Source organism: Acanthochromis polyacanthus, chromosome 18, assembly GCF_021347895.1.
Source record: "Acanthochromis polyacanthus isolate Apoly-LR-REF ecotype Palm Island chromosome 18, KAUST_Apoly_ChrSc, whole genome shotgun sequence".
Lineage (NCBI taxonomy): Eukaryota > Metazoa > Chordata > Actinopteri > Pomacentridae > Acanthochromis > Acanthochromis polyacanthus.
This window is the reverse complement of record NC_067130.1, coordinates 10,739,718-10,766,121: the sequence shown is the minus strand read 5'-3', so window position 1 is coordinate 10,766,121 and position 26,404 is coordinate 10,739,718. Positions and strand designations below refer to the sequence as shown.

Here is a 26,404-nt window from a genome sequence, read left to right as displayed (position 1 = left end):
TTTTCCTGACTGTCCACCTCGTTTATTAATGAGATGGAACAACAAAGTAAAAACATCATATGCAGATCCCTGTACACAACAAAACTAACTAATATCCACTAAACTATAACTGTACCAAACCAGTGCACAGAGACGTTTTTGCCAAAGAAACCCAGCAGGTTTCATTTCAAAGGTCTATAAAAAACACATTCAGAAAAAAAGGCCTGACAACTGATATTTCAAACAGATATTTTTGCTGTGCGGTGACATGCGCACACGCACACACACACGCACACACACACGCACGCACGCACGCACACACACACACACACACACACACACGTTTGTACTTCTATCTTAGTGAGGACATCCATAGGCGTAATGCATTTCCTAGAGCCTTATCCTAACCTTAACCATCACAACTGATTGCCTAAACTTAATCCTTACCCTAACCCTAACCAAACCTCAATTCATACCTGTTCTCTAAAAACAAGTCTTCACCCTCAAACATGGCTGTTTCAAAGTGAGGACCGGCCTTTATGTCCTTACTTTGTAAAAATGTCCTCACTTTGATAGTTAAATGCAGAAAATGGTACTCACCAAGTAGCAAGTACAAGAGCACACACACACACACACGCTTCAGTTGTTTAGTGGGGCACAGAATCGGTGTCATTGGCAAACCATAAACATCTGTTAGGCTAATGTGCAGACTTGACGAGCCTCTAATGAAAGAGCTGAAGAGAAGCATCAGCTATAAAAAAGGATTTAAACTCATAAAATCACAAATGGCACACTGAAGGAAATTATACTTGATAATGTATGAAAAAGTTCTATCCAAATGTGTACAAACAGCTGAAGTCAGCTGCGTTGAAAGTAAGTTCACATGTAATAAACATACAATGAAAGAAAGAGAATTCCAGAAATACAGAAATATAATAGTCATGCCAATCAGGAACGATATCCAAACAGCAATAGCTTTATATACTTTTAATTTTACATCCGATACTACAGCCTAACACCAGACTCCTTCAGTGTTCAACATGGTTTCAGTATTTCACCATCTTAAAGGATGAAAGCAAAGAAAAGGAAGTAAGAGAAAGTTCTAGAAAGAGGTTAAATCATGGATGAATGGTACCTGCTTTTTCAAAAACATTTAAAAAAAAATCTAAAATCATAACCCTCCGTGTATAATTTCAGGAAAACTTGTAAATAGTTTGCAGTTCCCTTAATTTTTTCTTTATTATTAGTGTTTAATTGAAACTAAGAAGCAGTAAAGGTGTGTAACAGGAGAATTTCTCTTGTAAGGTTCTGTGACCTGCCTGTTTTGGGTTTTACATGCAAGTCAGCATCTGCATCCAAATGTTACTGCTTCTTAGTAGGCAGCCTGCAATAAAAACTTCTGACCCTTGCAAAAATAACTACCTAAGTCCTCAATATTGCAAGGTGGGAGTATCAAATGAGCCTTGGGTGCTAGCATATCAAAAACTCAGAAAAAGGGGCTCCAGCTGAGCGTGCTTATGGAAATAAGAGTCTGGCAGGTGCTTGACGAGAGCCACACCGACTCCATGAGGCTAAAGTGAAGCATGCCGAGCGCGAACCCACACACCATATCTGTGAGGTGGTGTTTCCCCAACAGCACCCGGGACATGCCCACCAGGAAGGCCCACAGCACCAGCAGGATGCGGAGCGGCACCGCCAGGACCAGGTGGGACAGCAGGAACTTGGAGACCATGGCGGCCCGGCTGGCGTGAGCGGCGGGGAAGGAGTAGGTGTCCATGGCGACGCAGTCCAGGAAGCCCGGCGTCATCTCCCAGGGTCCTCTCCGCTTCACCAGCCTCTGGACTCCGGCCACGGTCATGACATCAAGGATGAGGGCTGTCAAAGAGAAAAAAATGTGATGTGCTTTAACTTTGGTAATAACAGCAGCAGAGGAAGCATAAATACTCATATTATTTTACACACTCCTCAGAAAAATGTAAGGAATTGCAAGATTATTAGTGGTTTAGGGGGAAAAAAACTAATAAATTTTGCGTCACAAGTCAGATCTTTGCCGTTTATTGTGAAACTGTAAGTTTTAATCTGCAAAATAATTTATATAACCCTATCTGAGATGCTTCGGGAGAGTATCAGTACAACTGCTGTCAATTTATAGATGGGCTCAGTGGACAGTGTTTATTTGCTATTAAGAAAAGGTTGAGAACAAAAATTCGTCAACGGAAATGCTGGGACATTTTGGCTTTGCTATTTTAATGAAAAATTACAATCTTAGTTGTAGCTTCTGTTTTGTTTGTCTGTTCTTATTGTGCGTTTACAAGAAAAAGGGGGTGTAGTGATTTAGTGTCTGATTCATGGGATAAATATTGAAAAAAAATATTACAAATCTGCAATATTATAGAATAGAATATTTTTATGGTCAGTTTCTCTGTATATCCAGGACATACAGAGGAACTGAAAAGATGTTTCTCTCTCATGTTTGTATTAGTGCCATGCATTACATAAAAGAATGTAAATAAAGTAACATAAAATAAAATATATAATAATCAACCTAAACAACCAGTCAAAAGTCTGGACACACTTGTCATTTGGTGGTTTTTATTTAATTATTTTCTACACTGAAGACATCAAAACTATATAAGAATACATAAGGAATTATGTTGAAAAAAAGTGTGAATCTTCAATATGAATCTACAAGTTAGAAACGAATACAAATAAATCAGCATTGAATGAGAAGGTGTGTCCAAACTTTTGGTGGGTACTGTACGTACACTGCTAGTAGTGCAATATAGTGACAGTTTACTGAGGAGATAGTAGTGCAATACGGTAGCAGCTTGTTGAGATGTACAGTAGTGAAAATGGTTTAGTATGTGAAGAATTATTTAATTTATAATATAATTACTCCACCAAGGAATGCGGCGGAGATATGTGACGATCAGCATTGGTTTGTCCATCTGTCTGTCTCTGTCTGTGGGCAACATTCCTCAAAAACGGACAAACGGATTTGGATGAAATTTTCAGGGAAGGTCAGAAATGACACAAAGACCAGGTGATTGGATTTTGGCAGTGATGCGGCGTACAGTCTGCATCCACTGATTTGTTTTGTTGATTTGTTAGCTTTAGATTGCAGACGATCACATGATTGCGATCCTACTACAAATCAACCGCTGCAGACTTGTCAGGACTTATCCGACAGAAATCATACATGGAACAACTGATTAAATTGTGGGGATGCTTCCGAGTCAAATCAATTTCAGCCGCCCGCTGCATATTTAGGTCACACTATTTGGTAGCCGTACATAACATACACACGCATAAAACATGCCTGTACTCAGCACAAGGTCATTTTCTTTGCGAGTACATCTATATTAAAAGGCCACATTCTATAGTGCTGTTATTTATTATTCTTCATCCTACTCCTGTTCTTGTACATGGGATGTGTGTATTCTGTGCTTTATAAATTGTATCCATTTGTTGATTTTTCATGCATTACCATGGAAAAGAATAAATGAAATGAAATGTTATTTCTGATCATCAATAACTAAAAAACAAATGCTGCATTTCTGACAATGCAATACGGGGGAATGAACAGCCTTGGTGGAGGACTGCTCTCTCTGAGTGCTTTTCTTGTTGTGTATTATATTTACAGAATTTCCCCTTGGAGATCAACAAAGTAATTCTATTCTGTATGTCCAACTGAACTGCAGTGAAGTTTGAATACTGAGCTGGGTAAGTCTAATCTTTCCACTTACCATGCGCGTTAAATTTGTGAGCCTTCACACAAAGCAGAGAACAACTTGTTGTAAATATGTAAACAGATACCTCAGTGACCAAGAATAACCATAAATGCCTACAATACTAGGCAGCATTTGCTCTGAGGTCCACATACCAGACATTTGTGGAAGCCTTTTATAACTCCACTGCTCTCCCAAAAATATGTCCACCGTTTCCACCTTTAACATCCCTTCAAGTCTGCCATCTTCACACACACTCAACCGAGCCTGCACTAAATAATTGTCAGCTGTCTGACACATTGGCTACGCTGTCCTGCTTCTCATTGCTGTTCTATTGGGGCCATTATTTCAACTTCCACTGCGGCTGCTGAAATGCAGGCTAGTGAGGTGAAATCTGAATTTTTTAAAAGAAGCACCAAAGGAGAGGTGGGGAAGCTTGGAAAAAAACAGATAATGAGATGTGAGTAAGAACAGTTGGGGCCCTTGCTGTAGGGCCCTACGGCAGTCCACATGTCAGAAGTACTGAAGCAGAAGGTGAGCCAGGCGGTGACGCATCATATTATCGGCTGTAAGCACAAGTGTGATTGCGATGCCCTTCAGCTGACTAAAGCAACAGCGATGACTCTATTTGTCTTAGTGTTTGGTATCATCAGCACATCGCGGGGATGTGGGGGGTATTTGTGGAAAATTACGGCGTCATTGTGTTTCTTTAACAAATCTCACTTTTACCCTGCAGATTCTGTGTGCTGGCAGATTGCATTACTGCCCAGTGAGGATTTTTTTTCTCGCTGTCACTGTAGACTCACAAAAGAGTGTTTCTGTGTTCTCGCCTGTGAAAAATTGCCAAGACAGGCAGCACAGAGGCAGCGTGCACGGTGAAATAACACGTTTAAAGTCAGACGTCGGTCAGTTATTGATCGCACAAAGAAGCGTTGTGAGTTTTGAGCAGTCGGATCCTCGGTGCTGATTTACTGCTCAAGGGGAATCAGCTATATTGAGAATGGAAACTCCGGTGCCAAGAAGTGCAGCAGGTGAGGGCAGATAATTGGTCAGGCTGCCATAGATCATCTTGTACTGTGAAGGAACCCAACAATGCTCATTGTTTCTCAACGCGCCAAGGTAGCATGAAGGAGAAGCAGCACAATGCTTACTGCTTTGGCTCCTACTGTCACTCATCCGGGCCGACTCACAGCAGCCAGCAAATCATTCTAAATAAAATGAACTGGGTGAGTGTGCAGTCCTGTATACAATGATGAGCATACGGCCATTTTTTAAAGTGATGCTTTTGCTGCTGTTCTAATTAAGTACTACTACTACAGACGTTTTCTGTTGCAAACTGAGGCGCTGCACATCTTTCAAGTTTCTGTAGAACACCTATCACAACAGTCCAGCTAATGTTTGTAGTTTTTGCGGAATTCTTGCAGCCAGCACAAAAGGCAAAGAGGTGCACTCAGGTAACCTCCCTGAAACATAACGCTAAATACTGAGCTAGCTGTTCCAGCGAGCAGCATAATGAAAAATTAATTCAAGACAACAGCTAGTTGAGCCCAGTGTGATCATGTCTGTTTGTTACCGTCACCAAGCATTCGGGCCTCAGCCGCAGCTCAGAGAGACAGGCATTCAGAGCGCACCAAACATCCCTGTACAACTGGGGATAGTGATATTACTGGTATGGTTGCAATCACATGTGCATACTTGAGGAGCCACTCTCTAATTAACAGCAACAAATGTCGTATTGGACATTTTATGACTTTGAAAGTGAAGCCACTGACACGTTAAAGCAAAGAACATCAACTTACACAAGATAGATGACAAATAAGACAAAATAAATGTAGTAAAAGTACACAAAAGTTGATGCTAATCGTGAGCTGTTGAGCACTAGGATAGTCTTGTTATGCAACTTCTCATATGTTTAACATGACTTTAAGGTCTTCCTTCAGTAGGCTGATTAATGAGTGCAAGCAGATCCATGTCTGTTTAGCAGCACTTATAGCAGTTGTTTATATTTCCTCTATACTTTGAATGCAGTTGCACTTTGACAACAATAGGAACATCTTCCATCTTTTGGGGTTTCTGGTATGTTTAGTTGTCTTTTCAACAGCTCCCATTACTGTGTGGCTAAATTGTGTTTTCAAAACTCTATATGGAAAATATTCCTGCCTCCCATAGTCCATGAGGTTGCAACAGTGGACTGAACCAAACCAACCCTGACAGACCAGTCACGGCCGATTAATTCCCCGAGAAATGGAAACAAAACATACTTTCAGCCACCATTAGATATTCATTCTCCGCCCACGGTTGAGCATATTTGTAGATTTTCCTCCTAACAGACCTAAACAGACCAGAAATTATCCTGCACCAACCAATAATGAACAAGCCATTTGATGCCAAACAATGTCCCAGACACAATACAACAGTGTCCCAAATCCAGAGATTTACTGGCCTCCACTCGGAGCTCAGTGCAGCGACAGCCAGAAGATTTGTATTTATGCTTTTTGGTCAGTAATCTGTGTTTGTGTCGACACTGTGTACTAATAAACACACATGGGTCTTCCGCGTCATTCTGAGAAATGGCATCGTCTCTGCTCTTTACTGCAGCAGTAAGTCTATTGAATGTGCTGTACAGCTGTTATTCCAACTAGTGCAGACACTACTGAACACTGAGTCAACAACTAAAATCTTTTTATGCATGGACCCCCGAGCGAAAATTCTTCGTACATGCTGTTAACATGCTTTCTAGTGAATCCATTTGACTGCGAGTAGCAGTTGTGTAATGCAATGCAATAAAAACTGAACTCTGAAGCAAGGCTTTGTGTACATGTAGTGCCGTGTACCTGATAATTTCTCCTTCTGAAACACTAATATAGTGCGCAAACATACAGTAACACACAAAACAGATTTGAATAGGACAAAGCTGAGTTGAATCAACATCTCTCTGACAGTCATAACTGAACGTCAGCTTCATGAGATGCTCATAATGAGAAAGATTCACAAAGGTAAATCCTTCGTCCCCACAGTCATCTGGTGACACAACACCTCGGTCAAGGGCAGCAGCACATGACCACACTCCAGTTACTCAACTAAACTGTGTAATAAAACCAATAATCCTGATCCAATCCCCTCTATGCTTATTATTAGCTCTATTTTTGCACTGTACTTAGACTTTTGAAAATGTTTTTACTGCAAATACCCTCAAATCTGCAACTTTTTTTGGTGGGAATTATGAACAATTTGCAGGTAAATATGGTTTCCTTAGCTTTTTTGAATGTAACATATGAGCTGCTGGACACCTTGAATTTCCCAAAAGGGAAGAATGAAGCATCTATCTATCTATCTATGCAACAAAACTAATACTTTTTCCTTTTGCAAAGTCTGCATTTGTATAGATAGATAGATTAAACCTTATAACTTCTTCTATAGTGTCAATCAGTATATTGTAATTTGTAAGTTAGAATAACCATTTTTTTTACATATTATAATACACTTATGTGACTTTTCCTAACAGTTTCATCAAACTTTATGAAGGGCAGTTTAAAGAGCTCATTCTTGCTCTCATATTAACCATATTAAGTCATACTAACTACTTAAAAACTATGCATTGTCACAAAGTTTTGGATGTTCCAAGTCTATTTGTACCTTTATTAACCTTTGTGTATAAACTATATGTATTTAGCACATTTGACTGTCCAGCTGACTGATTCCACAAGTGAAAGGAAAACAGTGGAAAAGTCAACCCTTGACACAGCACAAAGTGAACCGGTCAGGACTGTGGATGTGGGTCATTCTTATACCCCCCTATGGTGCGTTTTTGGCACCGAGCTACACGTTGGAGAGGCCGGTGAGTGTTGTGTGGCATTTACCAAGCAGCAGGTTGACTAGGACCTCTTGTCCAGCCAGAGTATTACTCCGTGTGAGACACACGATAGTGCCAATGATCCACGTGATGCCGTGGCCTGTGAGCGCCAGCAGAGCCACCATGGACCGGCAGCCTCCCCATGAGGAGGACGTGGAGGCGCACACCCCCATGCGCTTGGACAGGCAGATGTCAATGGCGAGGAGGGAGTTCATTGCAATTCCCTTGAAAGAAGGGTTGAGCTGCATGCAGTCTTCCTCTGGCATCTTGCTGGACTCTCTCCTGTCCTTGCTGCCACTGTCGGTAGGTTCCTCGCTCTGCTGGCTTGTTTGGTGCTTGATTTGAGCCGGTCGTCGTGAGCTGCTTCGGCTCTCAGAGGAGCCTCCTCCGCCGCCGCCGCCGCTGCTGCCGGTGCTGCTGCTGCCGCCGCGGAGGGGCTGATGGTTGAGGGACATGAACTCAGGTCTGCTCAGGACGCTGTTTCTCTCCCTCGCCCTGGATCTCACGTTGTAACTCGAGGGCATGTTTGGATAGGGCCAAGTTGTCTTCTGCGGCTACAATAACCGATTGTCAATCTCCGGAAAAGATAATTCAAGTGGTGCGAGTTCACCACGACAGTGAGGCGTCCCAGGATAAACCCCCCTACACCAGTCCTCCCCCTCCTGTGGCCTTAATAGATATATTTAGAGCCTCTGGAATGTGCGATGTCCATGCTGTTTATACCATGCAGGCAGGAGCAGTGTATTGAATGGCATCTGCCTCGGCCAATCCAGTGAAACCCGATCTACAGCATGGAGACAGAATAACAACATGAGCATTTCCTAACGCCACAGTAGCACGCCACTACACCGCTAACAGGTGCTCCTCTGCGTGTGGAAAACAAGCCTCGTGTAGAAAATGTGCAAGAATTACGCAAGGCATCATCTTACCGAGCGAAGGATGAAAATGAGCCACGCAGCATATCTCTAAATCCTTCCTGCAGCCTCCATCAAGCGTCTGATAGCCAAAGGATTCAGGTACAAAGCGACGCAGGCAGAAACATAACAGAGTCAGCTGAAACCCCAAACAAAAGATGAAGACAAGGCAGCTCCAGTCGGTGCAGCATTCTGCTTCTTCCGTGCGGATTTGACGTAGTTTACGCACAATCACGATTCTGCGCCGCGCTCTGCTGCGGAGCGGAGTTCTCCAAGGTGCTTAAACAGACAGAGACAGGACTGATGGGCACCGTGTTCACATGAACAGAGACAGGGAGGGCTTTAAAGTACTGCCACGCTGCTGAACATACAAACAAAATGACTGGTATTTTGTTAAAGTGCAGTAATTTTTCAAAGAGGTCACCTAGAATCAAGGACCAGGCAATAAGATAAAGACAACTGTAGAAGTTGATACAATAGAAATAAGCAAAAATCCTCCATGACACAAATGAAAAGCCATCTCTAGATGAGCACATCTGTCAAATGAAACTTTATTATCATTACTATGATTATGTTAAATTTAGAAGTACGGTAGAATGGACAAATTTCACTGCTAAATACGAATAGTGGCAGCTCCATGCAAACGCACAACATACTCCATTAAAGGTATTAGCAGGCTTAACTTATGTACACACAGTTCATCAATGTTTATATCATGGTCAGAATTAATGATGATATATCCAAATGCATTGATCTAGTGGATGATTGCAGCATCACACAGAAGCTCTCAGCCTAGAAGATGATGCAAGGTAAACTGAGTCATTTCAGTTTTCTGCAGGCTAATGCACCCAAGCTACTCTAAAAAAACATTCAGGAGACTCATCCCCACCCACTAAATGAATACATAATCACAAGATAAAAACTGCAATCTACTGATTCAGATAAACCCTTTAAACTGGAAACATTATTTTAAAGGGTTGGCTGGACATAATGTTGGTAATTCATCAATTTAATATTGTGTGTAATTTATTCCAAAATTTCTCCCTGAGTTGATTTACTAAATTCAAGTGGCAGAAATTTAATGAAATTGAGTTAATTTTCATCACTTTGGGGTCAGAAGTTCAACTCCCTTCCTCTACCTGCTGAACAAATACAGTTGGTGGTATATGTTCTGGGCTGCACAGTGGAGTAGTGGTTAGCACTTTCGCCTTGCAGCAAGATGATCCCCGGTTCAAATTCTGGCCTGGGCCTGGGATCTTTCTGCATGGAGTTTGCATGTTCTCCCTGTGCATGCGTGGGTTTCTCCGGGCACTCTGGCTTCCTCCCACAGTCCAAAAATATACTGAGGTTAATTGATTATTCTAAATTGCCCGTAGGTGTGAATATGAGTGTGATTGTTTGTCTGTATATGTAGCCCTGTGACAGACTGGTGACCTGTCCAGGGTGTCCCCTGCCTTCGCCCGAGTCGGCTGGGATAGACTCCAGCACCCCCCGCGACCCTAGTGAGGATAAAGTGGTGTAGAGAGAATGGATGGAAGAAAGCAACCATTGGGGGAGGGAGAGGAGGGTTGTATTCAACATTACAATAGTAACTTTGTGCCAAAAAAAATCAATGTTAAATGCATCTTAAAAGAGCATTTCCCATTACAGTGACAGAAGTATAGCACAAATATTGTCTAAACTGTCAAAAATTAAAACGGATTGAGGAGATTATCCCTCAGATTGTGATTTAACTGGCAAATCAGATACTTCCAAGTAAAAAATAAGAGTGTATTTTCTAAAAGCTATGAGTAATAAAACAACATTAAATAATAAAATCAAATGTACATATAAAACAAGACTATATCAAATATTACAACATATGCAACAGAGGCAATATATATGCAATGTGGAAGGTAAATAAAATGAATTAAAAACTAATAAAATAGAATAAATATGGGCAGGAGATTGCACATAAGCAGCATCTGAACCATGCAAAGTGACACTGTGCATTCAGTAAATTGTTCTTTTACATTTGACCATAAAAATCACTGTTGACTGTATTTAAATATGTGACAAATAACATTATTTTCCGGATATTTTAAAGTATACCCTATTTTTTCTAGCACTGCTTTTGCTGCCATGTTTTTACATACATTTTTTGTAGATTGGCACTTTTACAGTGTAGTCTGCAGCCCAATTTATGCTCTCAAAATCACTAGAAATTGACCGTTCGCAACAGAAAACCCTTACGCCTACATCTCCCAGCATGCTCGCCGCTGGGGGGCGGAAGTGTCGTCACCCAGCTCGTTATAAAGCTGCTTCCCAGGCAGCTCCAATAGAGCGATACGTAGCGGGGTGAACCTGCCGCGGCTGCGATGGGACGAGCTCGGAGAAATGACAGCTTGTGCAGGAATTTAGGCTGAACTACATCCAGCCTCAGACAGGACCGCAAACTGTGGGCACGGTCGAACTATGTGACAGCTGGCATTTCTCCCCCCGGCAGTAATCTATATTTTTTTTTATTTTATTTCATTTTTAAATATTTTTTTTGCTGATTTTTGAGAATGGATCCGGTGAGATGGGCGCAAAAGTTGACCCGGCGGTGTCCTCTGGATGTGCTCAAACTCGACTCGATCTGATCGCCGGTGGAAATGCTACCTCTGTGATCGGGACGGTGAAGTAATTTGCAGCTACGAGAAGAGGAAGAAGCAGAAGAGGAGAAGGAAGGGGGAGAGAAATAACGGGACCGGGTGTGAGGGAGATAACGGAATTACCTCTGTGACCGGAGAACTGTGCGAGCTGAATTTCTACGCTCCCCCAGTGAAATTGTTTTCTAGGTAGACTTGCTTTTTTTGCATGTTGTTTTTATTTTGCCGCCTATAAATAGAACAAAATCCATGTTAGCTAATTGCTGCACGAAGCTTTAATCCGTAAATGTAGGCTATAAAAGCGTCCAGTATGACGCTGTCAAATCGCTGAAATACACTTTTTCCCCCTTTTTTTTGCGGATTAGGCGGACATTTACGCAGCTCCACAGACTGACAGCGTCACCTCAGCTGCCACTGTCCGCATCCACAACATTTTCCATTATGATCCTCGCCCAGGGATTAGCTTTTGATGACATAAAGAATTACATAAAGAGAGAATCTGACGCCAACATTGGCAGTTTTTCGTGAATTATTTAGCCGAACCTCTCCATGCGTACGCTTCCAAATGGATGCATGTGGCCAAAGGGCACAATCTTTTCTCTCTTTTGTAATTGTGTTTGTGAAAAAAAGCACATTTTAAAAGCAGAGACTTGTCATTTGGCAGTATGAAAGCATCAGTGCACGGATAAGTCAAGTTCTGGCACCTGAGCTGGCTTTGGTGAAGTTGCTTTTACGCACCGGAAAGCATGCGTCCTGCAGATATGAAGATGATCTAGGCCTCATTTTCGTCATCTTTTTTTATTAGTTTTGGTGCAAAGATGCATGGCTTTTTGCTTTTTGTAGTAAACGAGACATTCTGCTGTATATAAAATCGCTCTTCTGCTTATTTTCGGGGTGAGGGGAACATGCTGTGGATCCATCTGTGGTGATTTTCTCTTGCTGTTTCCATGCGTCTTTCTTCTCCTCCAGACCTCTGGACGTTGTTGTGGATTGTGTTGCTATTTAATGCAATGGGCTGCATCCAGAGTATCAGGTGTAAGCCCAAGAGTTTCCGAGACAGTATCATCGTCCTGGAGCTGAACACTTCCATCGACTCCAACCCCACCAGCATCGACGAGGCTTCCAGCGTGGTCCTGCGCTACCGGACGCCGCATTTCCGAGCCAATGCCCGAGTCCTGGTGCCGCCAGTAGCCGCTAAAGAGACGTGGACCATCGGCTGGATTCAGGCGTGTAATCACATGGAGTTCTACAATACGTACGGGGACAAAGGGATGTGAGTACCATGAGCTTCTTTCTTTCTGCTTGGCCATGTTTAGGTGATGAGGATGTGCTGGGCGAGGCTCAAAATCAGAGAGAACATCTGAATATTCTGTGTTTGGAGTATTAAACCTCACAGCTGATAAATAAAGCCCTCTGAACTCTCTTAGCTTTGTTTGCTGCAACTGACACTTCTGCCACAGCTCACGCCATTTATTATTTAAGACAAGGTTGGCTCAGTTACTTTCTGTTTAAAAATGTATTTTATTACCAGCCATAATCGTGTTCTACAAAAACTCAGCATTTATTCATCTTTTTTCTGCATCTACTTTGCTATATTTGACTTTTAAATTCACAGACAAGAAGGAAAATGTTTCCCTCTTCTTACTGGATTGACTAATATTCCCCAATATTAAAAAAAATTAAATACATATATGTTAAAAAAAAACCTCAAGTTGACATCTTTGGCCGTCTTGTTTTCTCTGACCTTAGGTTCCAAACTCACAGGATTCAGTTTCTTATTGTATGACAAAGAGAAGTGTCAGATCTTGTCATTTGTGAAACCTGAATCTAAGAGTGTTAAGTATTTTTTCCATTGTTTTTCTTTAAAGATGACAGCAGTGGTTAACCGATTCGCAAAATAGTTTCTGATTGAGTTCTAGTTGACACCTACTCATGTTTTATCTTGGAATTTGGGCTACAACTAGTAATTATTTCCATTGGCAATTCATTTATTGCTTATTTTTTATGATAACTGACTAGTTCTTTGGTCCATAAACGTCAGAAAATGGTGGAAAATTTGTGTCAATCAGTGTTTCCCTAAGCCCAGCATGACGTCCTCAAATGTCTTGCTTTGTCCCCTACCCAAAGATATTAATTTTACTCTCAGGGGATTAAACAAACCAGAAAATAATCATGTGAGCCTACACTGTAAAAAAAATGTTTGTACATTTTACAGTGAAAAACTGTCAAACCATGATGGTAAAAATCTGTAAACTTGAAAACAGTTCGATGCAGTTTCTATAACACTGAATCACTGTAAATAGGTTAATCAGGAGAAAACTGTTCTTGAAAAAATACATTTCTCGACTCCTGCACAGTTTTTAATGAAAAAAATACAGTAATATGTATAATAATATTGTAATTTTTGCATTGAATTCTCAAAAAAGAATACAGTTTTCCCATTTAAATGTACATATTGTTGTGCTGCAATATTATGCAATATAACAAATAACATGACAATTTCTGCATTTATTACATGTAAAAAAATATAGTTACCAGTCAAATTGATATACTTTTGTGTTAGTAACAGACATATGCTTTAATATTTATGACAGCTTTAACTGCAATTTTTGCAAAAAAACCCCACTAATATTTAATGTTAAAAACACTAACTGTTGTGCTGATAATGGAAAATTGCTGTACCATTTATAATATGTTACATAAATTTTATTTTATGATATTTTCATGTAAATTTTTAAAGGTAAAAACTTTTCTTTACAGGAAAAGATTAAAAGAAGCACGCTTTTTAAAACCCTATAACCAATAATAATAATAATAATAATAATAATAATAATCTTTATTTATATAGCACTTTTCATACAGGAGTTGTAGCACAAAGTGCTTTACAAACAGACAAATAATTAAAATAGATGAAAGAAATTGTGACCCAATCCACCCCACTCAGCCCCGAACCTACCCACCCCACAATCCATACACTGTATTGTTAAAAAGCAACATAAATAAAAGACAATAATAAATCTGGGACATTGTTTTACCCAGTACGTACTGAGGAAACGCCATCTTAAAGGTTTAAAATAGGTAAACACTGGAGGTTAGTGTAAAGTGTAAAATAAAGAAATAAAAATAAATGAATAAAATAAAATAAATCCATAAGTAGATCAGTAAAATAAATAGATAAATAAGTAAATAAATTCAATGAAATATATCATAAAATAAAATAAAACAGAATAAAAGATAGATAAAATAAAATAATAATAAAGATAATAATAATAATAATAATAATAGTGCTAATTATAAATTGGGAGTTGTAAAAAGAATAAGAACACTAAAAGGTAATTCAAGTAAAAGCCAGACTAAAAAGGTAGGTTTTTAAGTTTGTTTTTAAAAAGGTAGTTGCTAGAGGTACGGGTCCGTACCCGTAGCCTTTGGCCTACGGATACGGCACTTTCCATTTGCCAATCAGATATGCGAGATCTGGTCACGTGACTCCCGGTAGACGCTGGAGGTACGGACCCGTAGCATCGGTACTACAGGTACGGACCCTAAACCTGACCCTAACACAAACCCTAACCTTAACTTTCAACAGTTTGCAGTGGTTAGCAGCTTCTTGACTCGCGAGACTCGTGTACGGGTCCGTATCTGTCTGGCAAATGGAAAGTGCCGTATCCGTAGGCCACAGGCTACGGGTATGGGTCCGTATCTGTAGACACTACCTTTTAAAAACATTAACATTAGGTGCAGCCGTCAGGTCTTCAGGAAGGCTGTTCCATAAGCGGGGACCGTAGTAATAAAAAGATGCCTCACCTAAGTTTTGATGTTGACCTTGGGAACTGTCAACAGAGAACTTCCTGAAGACCTGAGGGTTCAATATCAATACATTTCCTTACTGTAAATGTAGAAAATGTTTCACCATAATTTTACAGCAGTGTTCTGGTGACCACAGCGGCCAGAATTTTACCGAAAATTTTTTTTTTCCAGTGTAGAATAAGAGAATTTTTACTTTTGGAAAAAAAAATACTCAAATCGGATAATCAGGTACCTAAATAGTTAATGTATTAGTTACAAATTCCAAATATATTTTGCTTAAAATATCCAACACTGATGAAAACATAAACTCGACCCAGACACTTTAGGAAGCTTTTGTATCCCAAAAATATGGAGAATTCAAGTTGGTAAATTTTACACCAACAGATTCTACCACAAACATATCCTGAGGTTAGTTTTCTCGATCAAAAGTTGAACCAGTTAGAACATCAGGAAGTGAAACCAAAGTCAAGTACATTAGGCACTTAAACAGAGGAGTCAGTGCTATTTACCCAAAGAGAACCTCAATTTCAGTGTAATTTCATGGGTTGACTTGTGTCTCACGGTTCCCGTTTTCGGATTACCAATAATTCCAGAAATACTGAGGAAATATTCCGAGGTAGTGAAACTTGTCTATGGTTGCATCTGGTGGGCATAGTTGAGCAACAGCGTCAGTCTGTACCATTCAGTCAAAAAATATTACACATTAACTCGTGTTTTCAAGAAGATATGTAAAATATTAAAGTGAAATAACTGAATTTGACTGTTTGTGCACTTTAATATTCAATCAGCTGTCTGCAGTGCGGAGGCTGATGGATGAATGCCTGCAGGCTACAAAGCGCATCAGAACCTGACTGATATGACAGCAGAACATTGTGATGGAAAATAATTGCTGTGACCTTTCACATCCCTCCACTTGTCAATACAGTTATCTTTGCACCAGTGGTTGGTCAAAAAAAACAAACAAACATTTGGCTTTAAAATATGCTTGAGACACTGAGTGACTGTTACAGGTCTCCCCATTCTCTGTCCTTTTTTTTTTTATTCTCCTTCAGCGTGAGACAAGTTCTGTTCATTTTATAGTGGGCAACCGCAAGCTGATCCGGAATATGCTTTATCAGTGGACGCTGCAACAGAGGATGTCAGAGTGCTGCACGGCTAAGATTAGAGCCACAGTCCCCTCCCCGACTCCCCTTCCCCTGTGTGGCCCCGTGTGAAAGACAGGGAATCCACAGTTACTCTCTAAAAGCTCAATCCCATGAGGATCTTCAATAAAATGCAACTTCTAAAAACTTTACTTGCCTAAGAAACACACAAACACCCACGAAAACTATCCACATGATCTAAATTTCATCTTTTTTTAATGAACTTTTGCTGTTTTTTTTCTATGTTTTCTTCGAAGATAATGTACTGAAAAGCACTTGAATTCCAAAACACTACTGGAAATGTTAACTGCATACAATAAATGCAAATAAATCACGAGCAGCCATGACATGCCTGAACTGATCAACATGAATGTAACAGATATGGATTATATATATATATATATATATAGCCCTGTACTGTGTATAGGCTCATTGGAATGCACCCACCCACCTTTGCAGCACTGTTTACAAATGCAAACCCCAGTAGCTCCTGCAGTCAATATCTGTTTCATACATTATCATGTTCCAGTATTAAAGCCATTAAATATTTATCCCCAGCAAGGACAGAACTTGGAGAAAATATCAAGGCCACCTATTCTTCATGTACATTTTTTGAAGCCACTCTTAGGATGCAAGAGACGACTGCACTCTCACCGCTGAGACGCTCATGCTAAGTAGTTTCTTTGATGGTAATGCAGCTTCGGTGAGCTGTAATTGGACAGAACAGCTGAGGATGGTAATGTGGAAGATTTCTCTGTTGGCTTTGGATGACGTGCCCGGGATTCTGTACACATTCATCACGTCTCCTCCCATCGGCACCCCCGGGCTCTAACTGAGGTTTTGGACAGTTGGTGTGTGTTTAGAAGCATGCCTGAATACATGTGAGCAGAAAAATAAAATGGGAAGGACTGCATTTCTGAAAAAGAAATTCTGGCTGTGATATTTTTGAACATTTAAACCTAGTCATGAATGTTAATGCTGCACACAAAATAGGCTTGGTACACTGTAAAAAGTTTCTGTGATTTTGCTTTCTATTTCACAGATACTTTCTTTATGTATCAATGAAATTACAAAATTAGGCAGAATTTATGTCTAATGTAGATCATGGTTAAAAATTCGTAACTTTGAATAGCAACAAAAAAATTTCAATTCTTTGACATAAAAATGCTGTTGAAATGCATTTCATATTTTATTGAGATTTTACAAATATATACTTTATATATAACACATGAAATTATCAACAAAATATTTAATTAATACTATAACAATAATAGATTTTAATACTATAAAATAGGATTAAATATATTTGTAAAATTAGATACTAGAAATAACAGGAAAAATAAGCACTGGTTCTGTAATTTCACATAAATTTGTAATCATTTGATATCTTTCATAATTACTAAAGTTTTCACTACTGAAATGTCAGTTATCTGTCTAAATACAGTTTTGATTATTATGTAGAACTATCTATATAGCCTCTATAATAAGGTAGATAAATACTTACATATTACAAGTAATTTCAGTGTATTTATACATTATGCAATTATCTTAAAAAGCCAAAAAAAAAAAACATGTGATTGAAGCTAGAAATTGCACTTTAATCAAGGAAATTATTGCATTTTTAGGAGATTGTTATTTTCCATTATTGAGCGCTACAGCTGCTGGAATATCGCTTTTTTTCCCCCAGAGTGTCGTCTTGTTAGGATAGTGTGTTCACACAGAATCACACACTCACAGGTGGTGAGGCCTAACCATGCTGTAATTGATTAATTGATGGCATTGGCACCCCGTTTCTTTACTTCTGCATCCAAAAAGTTGATACAATCTCCACCATCTGTGAAAGAAAGCATCTCGCATGTCTCAGCAACAGATTTTTCCATCAACATGCAAATTAACATGGAACAGGAAGTAAGACATTTCCACGTTGCTTTTGATCAATTGACCTTTTTTTTTTCTTCAGTGGATGCACAGTTTCTCTATGAAGCTAATTGCAAACCTCTGCTGAGATCAGTGCGTTTATTAGGCACTGGATATTACATTAAAGAACTGTGCTTTTTGTTTAGGCTTAAGCTGATGTTTGTTCGGACAAACCTTTAGTGGAGAGCTTTCGGTTTGAATGTGTAGCACAGAGGGCTGATCAAGGTTTAAAGTCATAGGTAACAGGAAATTCCAACCATGCACTACAGCCGCAGTTGCCAGTTTGTTGGTTTTTTAGCGCTTAGACGAACTGAAGTGCCCTCTCTTCAACACCTCACATCATGGATGGTATTCTGTATAGGTCTATTTCCCCATTATCAAATACTTAGTGTTACTTTCAATGAACTATTTGCTGTTTATGTATGTTATGACAACTTTTAGTGGACTTTTCAGCTTGCTTGTCAGCTACTTTTCATACACCTGCGGACTGTGGGGTGTCAATATTCCAGCTGACTCACGATGATGATGCATTTTTTTTTAATCAAATGCCACTTTATCAAAACCTATTTATCTTCTCAAATCAACTAAGCTCCTCCAGAATCTTGCACATATAAATGCAGCAGACATTTATCAAAACTGACATGCTCAGGAGTCATATTGGAAGACAGATGGTTGCTTTTTTTAATTGAGATTTTTTGAAGAGAAGCGAGCAAATCGTTTTTAGCGGGCCTGCGGTTGTCAGAAACACTCACACCACCTCTTTCAGGCCATCTGACTGTGACGAAACAGGCAGCGGAGACGCAAACAGGAAGTGCGCCTTATTCCTGCAATGCTTTACCCAGTCATGATCAAAGTAGACGAGGGAGGCCTCACTTTACCTGTTTGTGCAGCCTGCTCTGTCTGATGCAACTAGCTAAAACCAAACCTGATGCAGGACAAGGTGCAGATTCACATCAAGTCATGTAATCAGAAATAATGCAGATATTCATGACTGATCTTTCAGAATAGAAATCTGCACATACACGCAAAAGTCTGCATCCACAAACACATGTACAGACAAGGGCTTGCCATTATCATGCCTGACATGCTAATCTCACCCCCTGGGAGCATTCATAAGTCACAATGTAAGGCCAGGCCAAGAAGGCAGTAAAGTCATGTGGCTGGTGATCACACTGTTATCTCCTCTGTTCTGCTGATCCACAGTTTCAGCGAATGAAAGGTAATCTCTTTCCTGCTGCGGCCAGAAAATCGATAGGTGGACAGAGCAGAGGTAGCGGGTCACTTAAGCCGCTCGGTGTCGCCTGTGTTGTGTGTCAAAAATGTTTTATCTTTTTATTGTATTTAATCTCAGTAGGATAAAAGTTGCGGGAAACTTCCAGCTGTGATGCTTTGGGTCGGTTTGTTCCTTCTGTGCCATGGAGTTAGGTACATAGTGACATCAAGGTGGAGACCCGTCACACTATCGAGAAGCAAATTCTTTATATCTTCTACAGAAAATATTTAACAAGAGAAACTTTTTGCTTTACTTTATTGTGCCTGAGCTAAACCTTCAAGGTGAATACCAGTTTAAAGTAAAGTCAGTTAACTTCAGGAGGAGGTAGTTTGGACAAAACCTGGTATCTTTGTCAGCAAGGCTTCTGTGTAAATCCTCATCTATGACTCTTTCTACTTCCAGGTCAAGTTGGGAGCTCCCCGACCTGCGTGACGGCAAAATCCCAGCCATCAGCGACTCCGACGGTGTCAACTACCCCTGGTACGGCAACACCACGGAGACCTGCACTGTTGTAGGCCCCACCAAGAAGGACAGCAAATTCACTGTTAGCATGAATGACAATTTCTACCCCAGTGTGACCTGGGGAGTGCCGGTCAGCGACAGCAATGTGCCTCAACTTAGCAGCATCCACCGTGACCAGAGCTTTACGACCTGGCTTGTGGCCATCAATCAGGCCACCTCAGAGACTCTCGTCCTGCAGACAATTCGCTGGAGGATGCGCCTTCGCATCCAAGTGGACCCAGAGAAGCCTCTGGGTCACCGGGCCGTTCTGAACGAGCCCGTGGCCCAGGAACAGCCCCGGATCCTGGGCAAGAACGAGCCCATCCCTTCTAATGCCATGGTCAAACCCAACGCCAATGACGCCCAGGTGCTGATGTGGCGGCCAAAGAACGGTGACCCCGTGGTGGTCATCCCACCCAAATACTGACCTGTTTCACTGACCAGACTGGCCTTGGATACCTTAACAGTATCATCCCTTCTTTCTTTCACTTCTGCTCTTCACCAGCTGTCTGCTTTAACCTTTCTTTGATATTTATTTACACCCTTTCTTGCCTCTCTATTCTTCTCTCATGCTTTAAAAAAGACTGAGAAGAAAACAGGCAAATGAAACCAGCGCTGAGAAAAAGACCAGCTGTCGCTCTGAGGTGGGGGCTTGAAGATACTTTTAAAACTGGAGTGAACAAACTGCAACCATTCTACCTTCAGACTGGGTCGGGTCTCACTGTGCTAAATCGCAAAAATGAAAAACAACAGTTTTTTGGGATTTTTATTTTTACATTTTTGCCGTTTGAGCCACGTGTAGGTGGATTTAAGTATTTACATGACCATGTCTGTGCACATGCTTCATACGTGGATATGCACAAACTCTGTGTATGAATACCAGTTGTGTTTTTATTTATGGGCTGAAAGAGAGTGCATTTAGTTGTGTTTTGATGTTGTTGTGTCATTTACATGACAAACCGCATTGGGTGACATAGTAGATTTTAGTACTTTTTTAAAAAAAAGAAACATGCAAGACATTCAATCCATGCTGCCTTAAGTTTACATTGCTTTCCACTGCAAACTTTTTAGCCTTAAATGAAGTGCAATGCAGTATTTGATCATTTGTCCCATTTCTTCCAGACTGTTGGTGCTGGCATGTGTGGGTTTAGGACAGGAAATGCAAAAGAAAAAGAGCCGGGTCTCAAATCTAGACTCAAATCTGTTGTCTAACAAGTGTAACAGTGCGTTACACAACCAAGCTAAATGGCTGAGTTTCAAGTGCATTATGGGAAAGCCAACACTCGTCAGTAGCACTCAGCGCAATAATATTAACATGCAATAACTAGTTCTACAAAAATCTACTCAAAAGCACTCCACAGTCGACCTCATGTCAGTCACTTTATTCTGTTTATAGGCCGCTGTAGAATCCAACAGCAGAAAACTAGTTTTCCTTTCCCTATATCACTCCATCTCAGGGCCCTTTTCACTTCCTTCCCTCCTCTTTTTTCAACCATCCTGTCTTGCCACAGCGAGTGAATAAGCGCGGCTCACGTTGAACAATCAATACCTGCATTAACAAGCAGTCACGGACGGAGGAAATAACTTTTAATAACTGGAGCACAAAAACGGCAACCCTCTTTTTTGTAAGACAATCTCATGCATATTGTACTTTTTATCTTTCTTAAACTATCCGCTTTCCAGCTAATTAAATCCAAACATCTGTCTCTCATGTTAGCAGATTTCTGTTTTCTGTCCCTCCTCCTCAATCACCTCTAATCTTCATCTACACCAGTATTTCTCCTCCCACTCCTCACTTCCTCACCCCCCCGCCCTCTCCTTTCGCTCACTTTTTATCTGCTGTCGAGGCTGAAAAGCAAAGCAGGAGGCATGCGGGTTTGATGTCGACTGCTCGGTTGGCATATAGATGACCCACTTCTCTGCCTTGCCAGTTGTAGCTCTTGCTGCAGAAATGTGGGGCTCGTCTCCCTTTATTTCACCGCCAGCGACCGTAAAACACACACACACACACGTAAACAAACAGCAACTGATATTGACATTCAATGAAGTGACGCCCCGTTCCTGTAAATCTTAGAGAAGGGCCTCAGCAGCAAGCAGCTTGTAAAAGGAGAAGGAAGGAGGCATCAGAGTCTTTCACTTCCTTATCGAAAATAAGGGTTCTGCGCACAGTTTCTTTACTCTCAGATGAAACGCCTTGCAGGTTCATTGTGCCCAGTCTTTGTCAGTGCGTGTTTGGCTCCAACCAAAGAAACTATTTGCATGCAGGTCTGATCTGCTCATGTATTTCACAAAGCTCAGTAGTCTGCTGCTTTTACAGCGTACAAACACCTTCAGAAAGCATCTATCAGACCAGTTTTTGAGGGGATTTTCTAAAAATAAATTCAGATAACTGTGTTAATGTGGCAGATGTTTTTATCAGAAACTTAAAGGAATAGTTCAGCATTGTGGAAAATGTGTTCATTTGCTTTCTTGCTGAGAAGAATGGCTCTTGCATATCTGTTTGCTAAATGTGAAACTGCAGTCAGGCAAGTTGTTGAGCTTACAACCGAGACTGGAAGAAGAGGAAAAAGTGACAAATTCACCTACCAGCACCTCTGAGCCTCGCTAACGTTCCTCATTCATTTGCTCTGTGCAAAAACAGAAGTATGAAAATGACTGCATCTTTACATTTAGCACTCAGAAGTGACAGCAATGACAATCTTCTTGTCTAACTCACAGTGAGAATGCGTACAAGGCTGTTTTCTGAACTGGCGAAATGTTTCTTTATGCACGGCTGAAATGGTTTCTAGTATAAATTCAAATGTGCGCTAGCGCAGTAGAATTGCAACCTTATGCTCCGTAGTCTGTGGAGAATCTGCTGGCTGGAGGCTCTGCAATTAAAAGTCGCACAATATCCAGCTGAACCAGCGCTCAAAGATCAAATCCATTCATGCCATGAGGTAAATTACTATTGCATTGGAAGCTCATGCATGGCTCAAATCCCGACACTCCCGCTTGGCTCGGGTCGTGTTTAACCGAGATAGCCTCTGCTCCGGGCTGAGTCACAGGGCAGCGTGGTGAAGGGTGAAGGAGAAGAGAAGTAAGAGGCTACTGGGGGACTGCTGTCATAATTAGATCTGCAGTGACACACTTCCATGCCCTAGATGGGCTGAACTGTGCCGAGTTGTGCTAAGCAAGGCGAGGGGCTAAAGCCAGAATCGTGGTTGAGGTCAAAATAGCAAAGGTCATGGGCAAAAGTGTCTGTCTGCAGTCCTAAAATACACAACAGCAATACGAGGGCGACAACAAATTGAATCCATTCAGACATTAATGCGGGCTTAAAATAACTCTGACATTTCCAAGAACTGCTTGGACGTCAGCCATGAGTTATTTTCAATTTGCGGTTTTGTGTTGAAGGCGGCAGAGAAAAGCTGTTATGAACTCCGTGACCTTTAACCCAGCATAATATGGATCCACTTTGGGCCGCTTGTAATGTCTTGGACACCGCACTCAAGCCGGACTACACGTAATGTCATTAAACCTTGACGCAAAGCGTGGCCAACGATGTGCGCTTTAAATCCCGCTGAAGGGATTTAGACGGGATGAGGAGTTTCACTGATCGTGCTTCTGCTGTTGTCGAGTCATGACTCTTTCACTCGGTCGCACTCGCACAAAACACACATTGAGCGTGGGGAAGGTTGTGTCCTTGTCATAAAACGGGGACTGAGCTCGGCCTCCGCAAACACACAGAGACGCCCTGAGGGGAAAGGAGCGGGCCTGGCGTGGTATCTGATTGTCACAGCAGTGTCACATTGGCAGTGTGAACTCATTTATCAGCGCCGCACGTGGACCGTCTGAACACAAGCACATGCTGCAAAGCCATATGTACAAACACACCTGTTTGCTCATAAACAGAGAGTCACAGGCAACATGTATCGCTGGTGATGGCAGAAACTGGAATACGTAAAATGAGATATTCGCAAGGTAGCCTCAAAAAAGAAAGATCAGCATCAGAATTTTTTGATTATACCAATGTTTTGGTGAATCTGGGCCTTCGTTAAGAGGGTCAAACACTGGATATTACAAAAGAGAAAACAAGAAATGGAAGTATCGAGGTCACTGAGTGGGTGTCTGTCAACTGTCAGCAGCTTTTTGTATTATTTTGGAGGGTACTAATTGTTCTCTCTGTGTGTGTCTCATTCAGCGTATATGATTATGACGTATATTTCATGTTCCCACCGCAGAAAAACTTCATGTGCTTCCTTAACTGAGCCACAGAAAAACAAAGTTTTGTTTATGTTTTGCTGTATATGTGTAATGGCAAAAAGTGCCAAAATTGGACAAAGCCAAAACTATGCACTGTTAGAGACTTGTGAACTCAAAAACCTCATGGCACTTAATCTACAGGCCTATTTTCAGTTATTTTCGATTAAAAGTATATTTGCATTTCCAGACAAACGTTACAAATGCAACAATACCGCCATGCTCGTAGGGCTGTGCCAAGGGAAGGGAAGCCTCCTCTCCTAAACCCACACCTTTACAGTTCTTCTGAGGGCTGCTACTTCTGCTTCACATCTTTATATATATATGGTTGTTAATCCCTCTGTGAGACATCAGTGAAACGTCATCTCGTTTTTTTCAAAGCAAGTTCATGCTCAGGAGCGCCTGCCTTCATTTCCTGGCTTTTACTTTTGGTTTTATCCTGTGAAAATCCATAGTTAAGTGTTCCATAAGTTGTCATCATGCTCTTCTCCGTATGTCAGAAAAACTGATTCATTGTTTTAATAATAACCCCAAATGTAGCACATAAGATAACGAGAGACTAAGTGTGTTCCTCATTTTGTTTGGTTTGTTTTCCTGGAAATACAGCACTGAAATAGTTCAAGCCGAATGTGTTCTTTTGTTCAGCTTTGACTTTTACACCAATACTTGAAAATGGGTCAGTTCTGGCAAATATGTAAAACTGTGAAAATGCACAACACTGGGGGGGAAACAACCCCTGGAAAAATATATATAAAAGGTCTTTTTCATGAATAAATAAAATGTACAAATACTAAATGTTGTCTTTGATTTTCTTTTTTTAACCTCATCGCTACAGTGATAATTCAAAATAGGCAAATTCTCAACTATCCATCCATTCTCTATACACCGCTTTATCCTCATTAGGGTCGCGGGGGGTGCTGGAGCCTATCCCAGCTGACTTGAGCGAAGGCAGGGGACACCCTGGACAGGTCGCTGGTCTGTCACAGGGCTACATATACAGACAGACAAGCACACTCACATTCACACCTACGGGCAATTTAGAGTAATCAATTAACCTCAGCATATTTTTGGACTGTGGGAGGAAGCCGGAGTACCCGGAGAAAACCCACGCATGCACAGGGAGAACATACAAACTCCATGCAGAAAGATCCCAGGCCCAACCCGGGATTCAAACCGGGATCTTCTTGCTGCAAGGCGAAAGTGCTGACCACTACGCCGCTGTGCAGCCCAAATTCTCAACTATATTTTCTAATTCGGTGAGGTGCCTTATGTCTTTCAAAATAAAATGACACCCATTTTTGGGAAACAGTTCAGATAGTCTTTATCAAATGGTAGTTGGATTTGTACTTACTATTTTTGATTATTTAAATGTAGTAGGTGAAATAGTTCCATATATAAATGTGATGTTTTTATAATTTGCTTACTTTTGCATTTCCTTCTCTAATATCTAATTACACTGCATGCATGTAGTTAATACTTTCCTCCATTCATGTGCCATTTCAGGCAGGTTTTCTTGGGCTGTATTCTTTCAATCTGCACAAATCAAAAGGATCAAATAACCTCTGAACCAGGACAAAGACATGCAGTCTTAAGTGCTGAATTGAAAAACCGTGAAAGCCTGCATGCACACCAACGAACCCCCGAGGTTACACAGCCGAGCCTCGGTCCGTGAAAAGATTTCTATTACACCGTCAGGGATGTAGCTGCTCTATGTGTGTTGCCTTTTGTTGACGGCAGACAGCAAACAGTAAAGAAATCAAGAGAGAGAGAGGATGTAGAAATAAAAAAGCCAAAGAGAATACAGCAGACAGAGATGCTGCAGATTCCCCTGTCCAGGCAGAATGTTGATTCATCCTGAATAAACGGCTGAAGAATTTTAACGAATGCAGATGTTGCCGGTGGCGGTCAGTAGATCTTTCATTACTGGCTGGGTTTTGGTCCAACTAGACAGCACCGCTCCAGCACCATGATCAAAACAGCAAACAGGGGAATATCTTTTGGAAGAACGGTCTCACACCGAAGCTGTTGTGGAGGTTTGTAGGAGCCAAATCTTCACCATGATGTGTCTTTTCATTGAAGTTTAAGTGGAAGAGCTGCTGCTTTGAGCCCACAGCTTTTGTCAGACATGTATGCAGAAACCACAAATTGACCTTTACTCAGATTTTGTACTCATTTACATATTCTACATATAAACCCCAAACCATTGACGGTTTGCTTTTATGATGTCTGTGATGTCTATTTTTACCTTTTAATGATTTTTTTCTTCTATTTTTATTATTATTTTTTTACTTCATGGAATTTATTACTCATTTTCTTCTCTTCTATCATTATTCATTTTATTATTCACTATTACTACTAATATTATTTTTATCTTTGTGTATGGCTCTATTTTTTTTCCCATTTGTTCTTTGCCCTTAC

At 40.8% G+C, this 26,404-nt stretch overlaps 2 protein-coding genes across 3 annotated transcripts; one reads left to right on the top strand and one right to left on the bottom strand.

Moving 5' to 3' along the window:
* LOC110957813 (inactive phospholipid phosphatase 7) lies at positions 1 to 8,732 on the bottom strand. The gene is made up of 3 exons (XM_022204018.2): positions 8,490 to 8,732; positions 7,568 to 8,344; positions 1 to 1,854 (listed from the first exon to the last, which is right to left on the bottom strand). Exons 2-3 carry the CDS (start codon positions 8,082 to 8,084, stop codon positions 1,466 to 1,468), a joined length of 906 nt encoding a protein of 301 aa, XP_022059710.1. The 5' UTR covers positions 8,085 to 8,344; positions 8,490 to 8,732; the 3' UTR covers positions 1 to 1,465.
* Positions 8,733 to 10,672: 1,940 nt separating this feature from the next.
* Positions 10,673 to 24,781, top strand: fam78ab (family with sequence similarity 78 member Ab). Of its 2 annotated transcripts, XM_022204038.2 has the most exons (3): positions 10,677 to 11,293; positions 12,074 to 12,377; positions 19,646 to 24,781. In XM_022204038.2, exons 2-3 carry the CDS (start codon positions 12,115 to 12,117, stop codon positions 20,169 to 20,171), a joined length of 789 nt encoding a protein of 262 aa, XP_022059730.1. In that variant the 5' UTR covers positions 10,677 to 11,293; positions 12,074 to 12,114; the 3' UTR covers positions 20,172 to 24,781. The 2 variants fall into 2 exon arrangements, with proteins under 2 accessions (XP_022059722.1, XP_022059730.1); XM_022204030.2 differs by having other exon boundaries at positions 10,673 to 12,377.
* Positions 24,782 to 26,404: the final 1,623 nt, after the last annotated feature.

What these genes read in the sequence shown, in the direction of transcription:
- LOC110957813 (XM_022204018.2), bottom strand. Translation starts at nt 8,084, where the DNA reads ATGCCCTCGAGTTACAACGTGAGATCCAGGGCGAGGGAGAGAAACAGC. An exon ending in CCTAGTCAACCTGCTGCTTG is followed by an intron (nt 1,855 to 7,567) that starts GTAAATGCCACA and finishes TCTCTTTGACAG; the next exon opens with CCCTCATCCTTGATGTCATG.
- fam78ab (XM_022204030.2), top strand. Translation starts at nt 12,052, where the DNA reads ATGCGTCTTTCTTCTCCTCCAGACCTCTGGACGTTGTTGTGGATTGTG. An exon ending in ACGTACGGGGACAAAGGGAT is followed by an intron (nt 12,378 to 19,645) that starts GTGAGTACCATG and finishes TTCTACTTCCAG; the next exon opens with GTCAAGTTGGGAGCTCCCCG.